The 12,500-nt window shown below is 46.3% G+C and overlaps 1 protein-coding gene across 1 annotated transcript in view; it reads right to left on the bottom strand.

Annotated features, from left to right (window-relative positions):
• tbkbp1 (TBK1 binding protein 1) overlaps positions 1–8,132 on the bottom strand; it is a gene marked incomplete at both ends in the record, with an annotated part of 32,649 nt that extends 24,517 nt beyond the window's left edge. Inside the window, 2 exons of the mRNA XM_083635736.1 lie at positions 1,734–1,859; positions 7,893–8,132. Of these exons, the coding sequence (XP_083491862.1) occupies positions 1,734–1,859; positions 7,893–8,132 (366 nt within the window). The remainder of the gene's footprint in view (positions 1–1,733; positions 1,860–7,892) is intronic.
• Positions 8,133–12,500: the final 4,368 nt, after the last annotated feature.

The following is a 12,500-nucleotide window of genomic DNA, read 5'->3' as shown; positions in this document are numbered from 1 at the left end:
GGGTCAGGGTGTTTACCTCCTGGGTCAGTGTGTTTACCTCCTGGGTCAGTGTGTTTACCTCCTGGGTCAGGGTGTTTACCTCCTGGGTCAGTGTGTTTACCTCCTGGGTCAGAGTGTTTACCTCCTGGGTCAGGGTGTTTACCTCCTGGGTCAGGGTGTTTACCTCCTGGGTCAGAGTGTTTACCTCCTGGGTCAGGGTGTTTACCTCCTGGGTCAGTGTGTTTACCTCCTGGGTCAGGGTATTTACCTCCTGGGTCAGTGTGTTTACCTCCTGGGTCAGGGTGTTTACCTCCTGGGTCAGAGTGTTTACCTCCTGGGTCAGGGTGTTTACCTCCTGGGTCAGGGTGTTTACCTCCTGGGTCAGGGTGTTTACCTCCTGGGTCAGTGTGTTTACCTCCTGGGTCAGTGTGTTTACCTCCTGGGTCAGTGTGTTTACCTCCTGGGTCAGGGTGTTTACCTCCTGGGTCAGGGTGTTTACCTCCTGGGTCAGGGTGTTTACCTCCTGGGTCAGTGTGTTTACCTCCTGGGTCAGGGTGTTTACCTCCTGGGTCAGGGTGTTTACCTCCTGGGTCAGTGTGTTTACCTCCTGGGTCAGTGTGTTTACCTCCTGGGTCAGGGTGTTTACCTCCTGGGTCAGTGTGTTTACCTCCTGGGTCAGTGTGTTTACCTCCTGGGTCAGGGTGTTTACCTCCTGGGTCAGTGTGTTTACCTCCTGGGTCAGTGTGTTTACCTCCTGGGTCAGGGTGTTTACCTCCTGGGTCAGGGTGTTTACCTCCTGGGTCAGTGTGTTTACCTCGTGGGTCAGTGTGTTTACCTCCTGGGTCAGTGTGTTTACCTCCTGGGTCAGTGTGTTTACCTCCTGGGTCAGTGTGTTTACCTCCTGGGTCAGTGTGTTTACCTCCTGGGTCAGTGTGTTTACCTCCTGGGTCAGGGTGTTTACCTCGTGAGTCAGGGTGTTTACCTCGTGGGTCAGGGCGTTCACCTCGTGGGTCAGGGTGTTTACCTCGTGAGTCAGGGTGTTTACCTCGTGGGTCAGGGCGTTCACCTCATGGGTCAGGGTGTTTACCTCGTGGGTCAGGGCGTTTACCTCGTGGGTCAGGGTGTTTACCTCCTGGGTCAGGGTGTTTACCTCCTGGGTCAGTGTGTTTACCTCCTGGGTCAGTGTGTTTACCTCCTGGGTCAGTGTGTTTACCTCCTGGGTCAGGGTGTTTACCTCCTGGGTCAGGGTGTTTACCTCGTGAGTCAGGGTGTTTACCTCGTGGGTCAGGGCGTTCACCTCGTGGGTCAGGGTGTTTACCTCGTGAGTCAGGGTGTTTACCTCGTGGGTCAGGGTGTTTACCTCGTGAGTCAGGGTGTTTACCTCGTGGGTCAGGGCGTTCACCTCGTGAGTCAGGGTGTTTACCTCGTGGGTCAGGGTGTTTACCTCGTGAGTCAGGGTGTTTACCTCGTGGGTCAGGGCGTTCACCTCGTGGGTCAGGGTGTTTACCTCGTGGGTCAGGGCGTTTACCTGTTTACCTCTTTGGTCAGGGCATTCACCTCGTGGGTCAGGGTGTTTACCTCGTGGGTCAGGGCGTTCACCTCGTGGGTCAGGGTGTTTACCTAGTGGGTCAGGGCGTTTACCTGTTTACCTCTTTGGTCAGGGCATTCACCTCGTGGGTCAGGGCGTTTACCTCGTGGGTCAGGGCGTTCACCTCATGGGTCAGGGTGTTTACCTCGTGGGTCAGGGTGTTTACCTCATGGGTCAGGGCGTTGACTCTCTGATGCAGGTTGCCGTTCTCAGACTGCAGTAGCACCGTCTCCTTGCTCTCAAAGGAGCAGTAGGAGTTGCTGTCCTCCCCAAACTCGCTGATCATAGGGAACTGGGGGAAGAAGAAGAAGAAGAAGAAGAAGAAGAAGATGAAGAAGAAGAAGAAGAAGAAGAAGAAGAAGAAGAAGAAGAAGAAGATGGAGTTAGCTATAGCGGAGTAGTCTACTTTCACTGGCAGCTTATGGGAATATGGGCAGTGGTGACCTAAAGATTAGAGAAGCGAGCTTGTGACCGCAAGGTCGTTGGTTCAATCCCCGCGACTGGAGATTGAACCGAGGGGCAGCCAAGAGCAGTGGGCAGCTTTCAGCGTACAGCGCCCCGGGACCAGCTTCTGTCATCGTCGCTGGTCGTTCGGCGATATTCCTGCATGTTTTTACTGTAATGGGGAGTTCATATAGGGAGGAAACCCCAGGGGAACACGTGGGGGAGAACATGCAAACTCCCCACGAGAGATAGCCCAACTGGGCAGAAGGCACTGAAGACATGGGGGAACACACCCTCAGTGTCCCAGGCGGGAATCGAACCCAGCACCTTCTAGCTGTGAGGCGACAGCGCTAAAACTGCACCTCCAGGTATGAATGTGTGTGTGAATGTGAACAGGGCACTCCTGAAAAAGAGAGCATTGCTCTCAGTGTGCGTGTGCGTGTGTGTGTTTGTGTGTGTGCGTGTGTGTATATGTGTATGTGTGCGAGTACAATTACTTTCAACTCAATGTACTTGAGACTATCTGAGAATCAGGTAAAACAGAAAGGTAATACTCACAAAAAATACAAATTTTAGATTATAATTCTGTGTCTTATGCAACAGGCTGAACCTAAACACCGTGGGTAAAGAATTTGTTAAACTTTTTTTTCCCCTCGTGAGCTAATGAAGTAATTTTTCTAATTATAGCAGAATTAAAGCGCGACAGTGCTGAACAATTGTTAATTAGTGGAATCCTGTGATAAGAAAGAAGCAACATAAGTTATATAACTTGATTTGGTTCCATTTAAAATGAACACATTAACATTTAGAGTGCCTATCATGAGGACAGAGGATTTTCATTTCCTGAGTAATTTAAATGCCATGTCTATTTGAGGACCAAACAGACCTTTTCCATTTGAGAGAAAAACCTCTCTTCTGCTCAGATTAAGAGCACGTTAGAGAAAAACCTCTCTTCTGCTCAGATTAAGAGCACGTTAGAGAAAAACCTCTCTCTGCTCAGATTAACAGCACGTTAGAGAAAAAGCTCTCTTCTGCTCAGATTAAGAGCATGTTAGAGAAAAAGCTCTCTTCTGCTCAGATTAAGAGCACGTTAGAGAAAAACCTCTCTTCTGCTCAGATTAACAGCACGTTAGAGAAAAACCTCTCTTCTGCTCAGATTAAGAGCACGTTAGAGAAAAACCTCTCTTCTGCTCAGATTAAGAGCACGTTAGAGAAAAACCTCTCTTCTACTCAGATTAAGAGCATGTTAGAGAAAAACCTCTCTTCTGCTCAGATGGGCCTTTTTCACAGCTGCCATTTTGGGTCTAAAAGGCAGGGTAAACACAGGTGCAACCAACTCACTAATTAGCTCACTAATTAGGGCCCCAGCACTGGAAGTTCCAGTGCTGGAACACCTAACATGTTACTGGAAGTTGGAAACCCTAATTAATGTTTTGGTGCACCTGTGCTACTTCCTGCATTTTAGACACAAAATGGCTGCTGTGAAAAAGGCCAATTAACAGCATGTTAGAGAAACACCTGCCTCTGCTCAGATTAACAGCACACGTTGATTTATTTCAGTTAATTGGGCAGCCCAAAAAAGAGGTGCATACTGTATTCACATAGGCACAGGTCTGACAAAGCCAATTCCAAAGCAGCCAAAATCAGCACCTGCTCTCCCAAAACCAACACCTGCTGCCCTGGGAATGGGCCCCAAACAAACTGATGTTTGCTAGTAAGTCAACAGCGCTATGTGGCAGCCTGGAGTCTTGGCTAAAAGCTGCTCACTAAAAGGACGCATGTTGCTGCAGTAACACACATCAGGAGGGGAAAGACAAAGTCAACCTGGAGACCCTAAAGGACCACCTCTCTCTGTTAACACTCCCCAAACTCCACCTCCTCCTAAAACACTTGAAGACTAAAACATCAGTGGTACGTGGTTTTATTTAGGATAATCGGGAGTTGACTCAGCTATGGGAGCAGACCTAATCTGCGACCTACAGAATATATCTGTACATCATATATATATTTATTTATATATATATATATATATATATATATATATATATATATATATATATATATATATATATATATATATATATACTGTATATATATATACATACATATGGGAGCTCAGCAGACCTAATCTGCGACCTACAGAAGCATCACATTTTATACACCAATATATGGGTATATTGGTGTATAAAATGTGATGCTTCTGTATATATACATATATATACTGTGTATATATATATATATATATATACTGTATATATATATATATATATATATATATATACTGTATATATATATATATATATATATATATATATATATATATATATATATATATATATATATATATATATATATATATATAATTATTAGTATTACTATTATCATTATTATTATTATTATTATTATTATTATTATTATATTATATTATATTATATTATATTATATTATATTATATTATATTATATTATTATAATGGGGTCGGATGAAAAGAACATTTTCACTGTCCGCCGCTAGGGGCCTAAGCTAAGGTCTACAGTTTAGGCTGGGCATCACTGTGTGTAGAGCTTGCCAATGAAATTAATGCATTTCCATTTTCTTCAATTCAGCTTGAGTGCTTTACTTCCTCCGTTCCTCTAAATTGGAGTATTTGTACTGTAGCTTCTACTAAAGAGCACCTTCTTACTCGTCACAGCTGTTAGTTTCAAGAAGGTCTAATTGGTCCTCAGCTCCTGTAATACATGGAACATCTTCCCTCACTCCTTACACCATTCCATCTTCTATTCCTCTCTTTCCATCTGTCTGTTTCTTCTCCCCTTCCAATTCAACTTCACTTTCTCTTCTCCAACACCGTTCCTTCCTATGACTTCACTATGTACCTCTCTAGCTCTCCGTCTGTCATCCCACCAGCAGCCGTCCCTGGGGTGACGTTAGTTGCCCGTTCTGCCAAGTGGACAGGCTTCATCTGCCTCACCAGCTGTGGGCCTGTCTCTCTCTCTCTCTTTCTCTCATCCTCGACAACATGAGTGTGATTCCCAATCCCCACCAAGCAGAACAGCACTACGCTCAAACATTTACAGTCAATACCCAATACACAGATGATCGACTGATGGTCCGCTCTTTCAAATTAGATGACTGGTACTGTGGAGCGAGGTTATTATCATAATATATATATATATATATATATATATATATATATATATATGATAATAACCTCGCTATATATAAAAATTTAAACCGAGAACAGACAGCGAGATTGCCCACTTGCCCCTATATATATATATATATAGGGGGCACGGTGGCTCAGTGGTAGAGCTGTCGCCTCGCAGTCAGAAGGTCCTGAGTTCGATTCTCGCCTGGGACACTGCGGGCGCTGTGGTTGTGTTCCCCCCATATCTTCAGTGCCTACTGCCCAGGTGGGGTATCTCGTCGTAAGGGCCTTTCTGTCTGTGTGGAGTTTGCATGTTCTCCCCGTGCTCCCCCAGGGGGGTTCCTCCGTATATAAAAACATGCAGAAGATCAGATCGTCATCGTCATCCGACCAGTGACGACAACATCCGAAGTCGGTCCCCGGGCGCTGTACGAGAAAGCGACCACTGCTCCTGGCCTGCCCCCCGGAGGAAAGGACAAAGCCAGGATGGGTTAAATGCAGAGGACAAATTTCACCGGCCACCATCAGCATGTGTGTGTTTGTGGCCCTCCGTGCATGTGTTGATGTGTAACCGTGTGACAATAAAGACGGGCTTGTCTGAAATCGTGTTTAATATATATATATATATATATAAGGGGCAAGTGGGCAATCTCGCTGTCTGTTCTCGGTTTCAATTTTTGTCTCACTGATATCATAGTGATGTCATAAGAGAAAAATCATCTTATGACATCACTGATGATGTCATAGGCACTGATGATGTCATAGTGATGTCATAAGAGCATATTGCTCCTACCACGCATGGAGTCTTCTGGTCAGAGCACTGGGCAGAGGACAAAATCAGGCTCACGTTGGTTCTGACAGATCACAGATAGGACAATAGGAACCAAACAGTTTGTCATTACAAAACGTGTTTGAAAGGAGGATTTGGTGAAGCTTATTGCTGACAGTACAGCGCACACGCAGAGCAGAACAAATCCTAATGCAGTTATGTGTGTGTTTTGGGGCATCTGAGCAGAGGCTTGGCATTGTGTGGAAGCACTGTTTGCACCTGATTGCCAGTCCTGAACACACCTCTGTGCAGCAGGGATTTAAATCCTCCTTAAGCTGATACCTGTCAACTTTGGGCTTTGAAAATAAGGGAGATTTGACGCCACCTTAAGCCTCTCTGTGCTATCTAAGAAAGATGCACAGTTAAAAGAAAGACAGTAAACATGCAGGGCAGTCTGCCTATTCCCAGTGCTTCAACTAACATCATGGCCCAGAGCACACTGATACATTTGCAGCTTTTAGTAGTGCAAACAGGTGACTAACGTTTCGACACTACTGTGTCATGTGTCACGTGTCATGTGTCATGTGTCACGTGTCATGTGTCTTGACATTTTGACTCTGATGAAGACACAGTAGTGTAAAGGTAAAGTCACATGACACATGAAGACACAGTAGTGTCACATGACACGTGACACATGAAGACACAGTAGTGTCACATGACACGTGACACATGAAGACACAGTAGTGTCACATGACACGTGACACATGAAGACACAGTAGTGTCAAAACGTCAGTCACCTGTTTACACTAATACAAGCTGCACATTGATCAGTGTGCTCCAGTCCCTCCTTTGTTTCCTGGAATGTTGCTGTCCTCAAACTGAGAAGCAGCTGGTTCAGCTGTATTGTGCTGGATGATGCGTGGAGAACCCTCTTTCTAACATCATGGCCCATTGGAAGAGCTCTTTTGACATGACCGGCCCTTATACTGTTGTGTAGGCTATCGCTATTCCCCAGTGGACTCTTATCCTTTTCCCCATAATCACAAGGCAAATTGGCCAACATTTCTCAGCAATTAGTCAAGGCAATTATGTGAGTAATTAGGACTCAGGGCACTATAGGGCATTGTGGACATAAGCGACGTTGTGATGTGTTTGTGATGCTTCAGCTTTACACAGTCTCATCATACTGTACGTATGAACCAGGACACTTCAGCTGCATATGACTCCTCCTGAAAGTATGAAAGATGTCGTCGCTATGCCCAAAGCTGCCTTTGAGTAAACGGAACATTTGGACCCTAGCGATGAGTTGAACTGACTGACTACCGCTTCTTGACTACATTAGCTCAAGGCAGCTGTGGGCTATTCGCTTTAACGAGGAGGGGTTTCAACAGTCCTCCCAAACCTTTCTTTTTGCTCCTTGGCTCCCCTTGTGGTTGTTATCTGGAACTCAGCATAATTTTTCTCTTAAAGGATGGCTTTACCGGTAATCAACCCACTTTGTATCATGAATCATCTGGGTAATATAAGCACATGGGGCAGTGTTTACCTTCTCTCTCTGTGTTTTCCTCACGGAGATCTCCCATTTCCTCCTCTGGCAAAGCGCTCCGTTGTGACGCGTTTTACGTCACACGGGGCTGCGGAAGTTCTGCTGTAGAGGCAGAATCTGCTCCGAGCGCGGCTGTTATTATTGATCTTTATTTTTTAAGTATGCGCGCACATCCGGCGGAGAATCACATGGAGAGCCTTAACGAGCCCTAATGACTTGCAGCTGGTGGGGGCGGAGTTTCTGCAGGCAGCAGCTCCTGCATTTTTCTCCGTCAGGTAAACAGAGATTATATATAATGATACAAAGTGGGTTGATTGTGGGACCCCAACGTTCGACAAGGACAAAAACAGTGGTCATTGCATTGCAGAGATGTGGTCATCTCTGAATGACAGGCGGCGGTGAAGTGAAGGGCGCTCACCTTGATCTCGTAGATCTTGAGCTTCCTCTTGATGGCGCCGTTCTCTCGCTCCAGGCTGGCCAGGCGGCTCTTGATGTCCTGATAGGCGCTGATAAGGGTGAAGTGGGAGGCCGAGTAGACGTCTTCGGGGGGCAGGGGCGAGGAGCGCCACACCACGCTGCCACAGCCATCCTCCTTCAGACCCCCTGCCTCGCCCCCTCCCAGCAGCCCCAGCTCCCCACCCCCGAACAGAGACTCCATCGCTCAGAGCCTCAACCTGAGAGAGAGAGGAGAGAGCGAGAGGGAGGGAGGGAGGGAGGGGAGAGAGAGGATGAGAGACAGAGAGAGGGGGAGAGAGAGGGGGAGGGAGGGGGAGAGAGAAAGAGGGAGGGATGGAGGGAGATGATGAGAGAGGGAGGAAGGGGGAGAGAGAGAGGACGAGAGACAGAGGGAGAGGGGGAGAGAGAGAGAGAATATACTTCACTACTTTTGACAATGCTACATGATGCATTACGCTGCCCAGGGGAGTAGGTGTGTGTGAGCATAGGATAAACCATAGCAAAATAAAGGACAGATGCCCCCTTGCCTCCTACACACACACACGCACACGCACACACACACACACACACACACACACACACACACACACACACACACACACACACACACACACACACACACACACACACACACACACACAGCACAATATGTCTTACTTCTACAGCAGGGCTTGACTATCACTACTGCAACACTGCTAAAAAGCACAAACACAACAGCCAGACTGCTGCCTGCTGGCACAGACATTGTGGCATTTTCAAAAGAGAGCCACAGAACGAGGAACACCACTTGAAAGTTGGTTATTATAACAAGACCAACTGTGTTGTTATCTGTCATTGTTTCAGATATGCACAGGCTAATGTCGGGAGTATAGTACAATTATCCAGTTAGTCACTTTATCGCATTTTCTCTAACTGCTATACTGTACCACAACAATGACTCACCCCCACCCCAGTATTCCCAAAAGGTTCAACGCCATCACGCTCCCTTTTCACATCTATCTCTTGCATCAAACAGCCTGAGACTGCTTCATGCAGAAGAGCAGCACAGCTGAGACTGCTTCATGCAGAAGAGCAGCACAGCTGAGACTGCTTCATGCAGAAGAGCAGCACAGCTGAGACGGCTTCATGCAGAAGAGCAGCACAGCTGAGACGGCTTCATGCAGAAGAGCAGCACAGCCTGAGACTGCTTCATGCAGAAGAGCAGCACAGCTGAGACTGCTTCATGTAGAAGAGCAGCACAGCCTGAGACTGCTTCATGCAGAAGAGCAGCACAGCCTGAGACTGCTTCATGCAGAAGAGCAGCACAGCCTGAGACGGCTTCATGCAGAAGAGCAGCACAGCTGAGACTGCTTCATGCAGAAGAGCAGCACAGCTGAGACGGCTTCATGCAGAAGAGCAGCACAGCTGAGACGGCTTCATGCAGAAGAGCAGCACAGCTGAGACGGCTTCATGCAGAAGAGCAGCACAGCCTGAGACTGCTTCATGCAGAAGAGCAGCACAGCCTGAGACTGCTTCATGCAGAAGAGCAGCACAGCCTGAGACTGCTTCATGCAGAAGAGCAGCACAGCTGAGACTGCTTCATGCAGAAGAGCAGCACAGCCTGAGACTGCTTCATGCAGAAGAGCAGCACAGCCTGAGACTGCTTCATGCAGAAGAGCAGCACATCCTGAGACTGCTTCATGCAGAAGAGCAGCACAGCTGAGACTGCTTCATGCAGAAGAGCAGCACAGCTGAGACTGCTTCATGCAGAAGAGCAGCACAGCTGAGACTGCTTCATGCAGAAGAGCAGCACAGCTGAGACTGCTTCATGCTACGTTGTTCCATTTCACACAGTAGTTCAAACATCAAAAAACAACATGAACATGAACAGTCCTCGAAAGAGGAGCGTTCCTAGCGCGTCCTTACCAGAGAGAAGGACTTGTAGAAAGGCACTGGCTTCTGAAATTAGAGCCCGACCGATATATCGGTCCACCGATATTATCGGCCGATCGGCCGACATGTTCGCTGATATTTTTTTATTTTGTATTTTTTAAGTTATAGACAGCATGTTGTGTATATTTGATATTTGTTCTTAACTCAAGTTATATTTTATAGTTGTTCTATTTGTCTTTGTATTTCTAGTTATTCATAATTTTGCACAGTTCACTACAACACCTAGACTCACCCAACACCTACATCCGCACCCTTTTCATAGATTTCAGTTCCGCTTTCAACACAATAGACCCGGTCAAACTTTTCCAAAAAATGACAGACATGAACATTCCCCTCTCCCTCTGCTATCTGATTAGAAGCTTCCTGTGGCAGAGGCGTCAGAGGGTCAGGATAGGCAGCCTCCTGTCCTCCCCTCTGACCCTCAGTACTGGTGCCCCCCAGGGCTGTGTCTTTTCCCCCTGGCTCTTCTCCATCTACACCAACCTCCTTACATCCCACCACAGCTCAGTTTCATTTTTCAAATATGCAGACGACACCACCATAACTGGACTCATCACCAACAATAATGAAGATCACTACCGGAACCAAGTGGCCCAAGCGGTCACTTGGTGCCAGGACAACAACCTACAACTCAACACCTCCAAAACCAAAGAACTCATCACAGACTTCAGACGGAATCCACCCCCCAAGACACCCCTCCACATCTCCGGTCAACCCATAACCACCACAGACACATACAAATTCCTGGGCACCCACATCAGCAACACACTCAAATGGGACAATAACACCGGTCACATAATCAAAAAGGCCAATCAAAGACTTTTTCACCTCCGGCAGCTCAAAAAATTCAAGGTAAAATCCAATCTACTCCTCCAGTTTTATACAGCCATACTAGAAAGCATCCTCACCTCATCCATAACCATCTGGTACGGCAACCTGGACAGTAACTCACGAAACAAACTCCAACGAATAATAAAAAAAGCTTAAAAAATTATAGGTACCCCACTCCCATCACTAGACACTCTATATCATAAACGGACAATCACACGAGCACAAAAAATAGTTTCTGACCCATCTCACCCAGCCAATCACCTGTTCCAACTGTTGCCCTCTGGACGGCGCTTCAGATAACTCCCCACCAAAACAACACGTTTCAAAAACAGTTTTTTCCCCACTGCCATCAGGTTTCTAAACTCCACTCACCCCTGACTCACTCACTCACTCACTGCATACCTCTCTGCATACCTCTCCAGCAATGTATATGTTGAATGTTCTGTATTTATGTTGTCATATGTCTGTCTATGTACTGTAATGTCTCATGCTGACACTATATTCATGTGCTAACAATTGCTGTACCGAAAGCAAATTCTGCCGACTTGTTGTGCAGTCCTTAATAAATGAATCTGAATCTGAATCTGAATCTGAATCTGAAATTCCCAGTGAAGTTTACAGTTTCATTGCATTGATGTCATTTTGGACAATAACGTTGGATAAGCTGTAAAATATCCTGCCTACATTACATTTCTCAAGTCATATCTTTGTCAAGTGTTTGATATTTCAGGGATCATTGCAAAAGAAAATGGTGTAATATAAATGTGTATATATCATATAAGAATATCGATATCGATATCGGGAATTTTTCACTCCCTAATATCGGTATCGGCCCAAAAAAATGCAGTATTAGTTGGGCTCTATCTGAAACACACACATCCTGTGTAAGCAGCATTAACTCATTCACCGCCAAAGACGTCTTTGACGTCTTATCAGAAATAGCCATCCACGGCAAAGACGTGTTTGACGTGTTTTTGTTTTTATGAGTGCAGCGCGTAGTTGAAACACTTACCCAGCCTCTGACATGTCATCTGGTCCCTATCCTCAAAGGGTAGCCGACAGCACGTTATCAAACACATACCGCAGCTGTTGTTTGAAACGAGGAAGAAGGAGGAAAAGAGGAAAAACAGAGAAACGCGCTTCCTTGTACAGAGGAAAAAACGCCATTGAAACGCCTCTCGGCGCGCTGCACTGCTGCCTTGCTGCAGGGCGAACCTGGATTGCCTAGTCAAACCCGTGACGAACATGATCGATCCGGTTCCAGCAGCGCCTGGTCCCAAAGCCAAGCCGCGGACCCGTTCCTGTGTCGTGTGACTCGTGTCGCAGCATTCGTCCCACTCCCAGCCCGAACGAGAGGAGGAAAACGCTGATGGGGAAGGAGGGGGAAGGAGGTGCGATCTAGCTGCAGGCAGCTGTGGACAGAACTCTCTCTCTCTCTGTGTGTGTGTGTGTGTGTGTGTGTGTGTGTGTGTGTGTGTGTGTGTCTGTGTCTGTGTGTCTGTGTGTCTATCTGTCTGTCTGTCTGTCTGTGTGTCTGTCTGTACACTCACTCACACTGAGCAAACTGTATTGTTGAATGTAAAAAAGGCACTTCATATATATATATATATATATATATATATATATATATTTTTTTTTGTCATTTGTGTCATAATGAATAATATTTACATGTCTGATGTCAATACAGTTCAAAATAAAAGAATTGAGAGCGAGTTCTGCATGATATTGTGTGCTGTACATAAATGCCATTTTCTGCAATTTCTTTTCTCAGAGAGACATTTTGGGTGAAAACAGGGTGTATATAAAT

This window comes from Poromitra crassiceps, assembly GCF_964638095.1.
Source record: "Poromitra crassiceps genome assembly, chromosome: 4".
NCBI classification, from domain to species: domain Eukaryota; kingdom Metazoa; phylum Chordata; class Actinopteri; order Beryciformes; family Melamphaidae; genus Poromitra; species Poromitra crassiceps.
The sequence above is the reverse complement of the archived record's forward strand: the minus strand, read 5'-3'. Positions and strand labels throughout refer to the sequence as shown.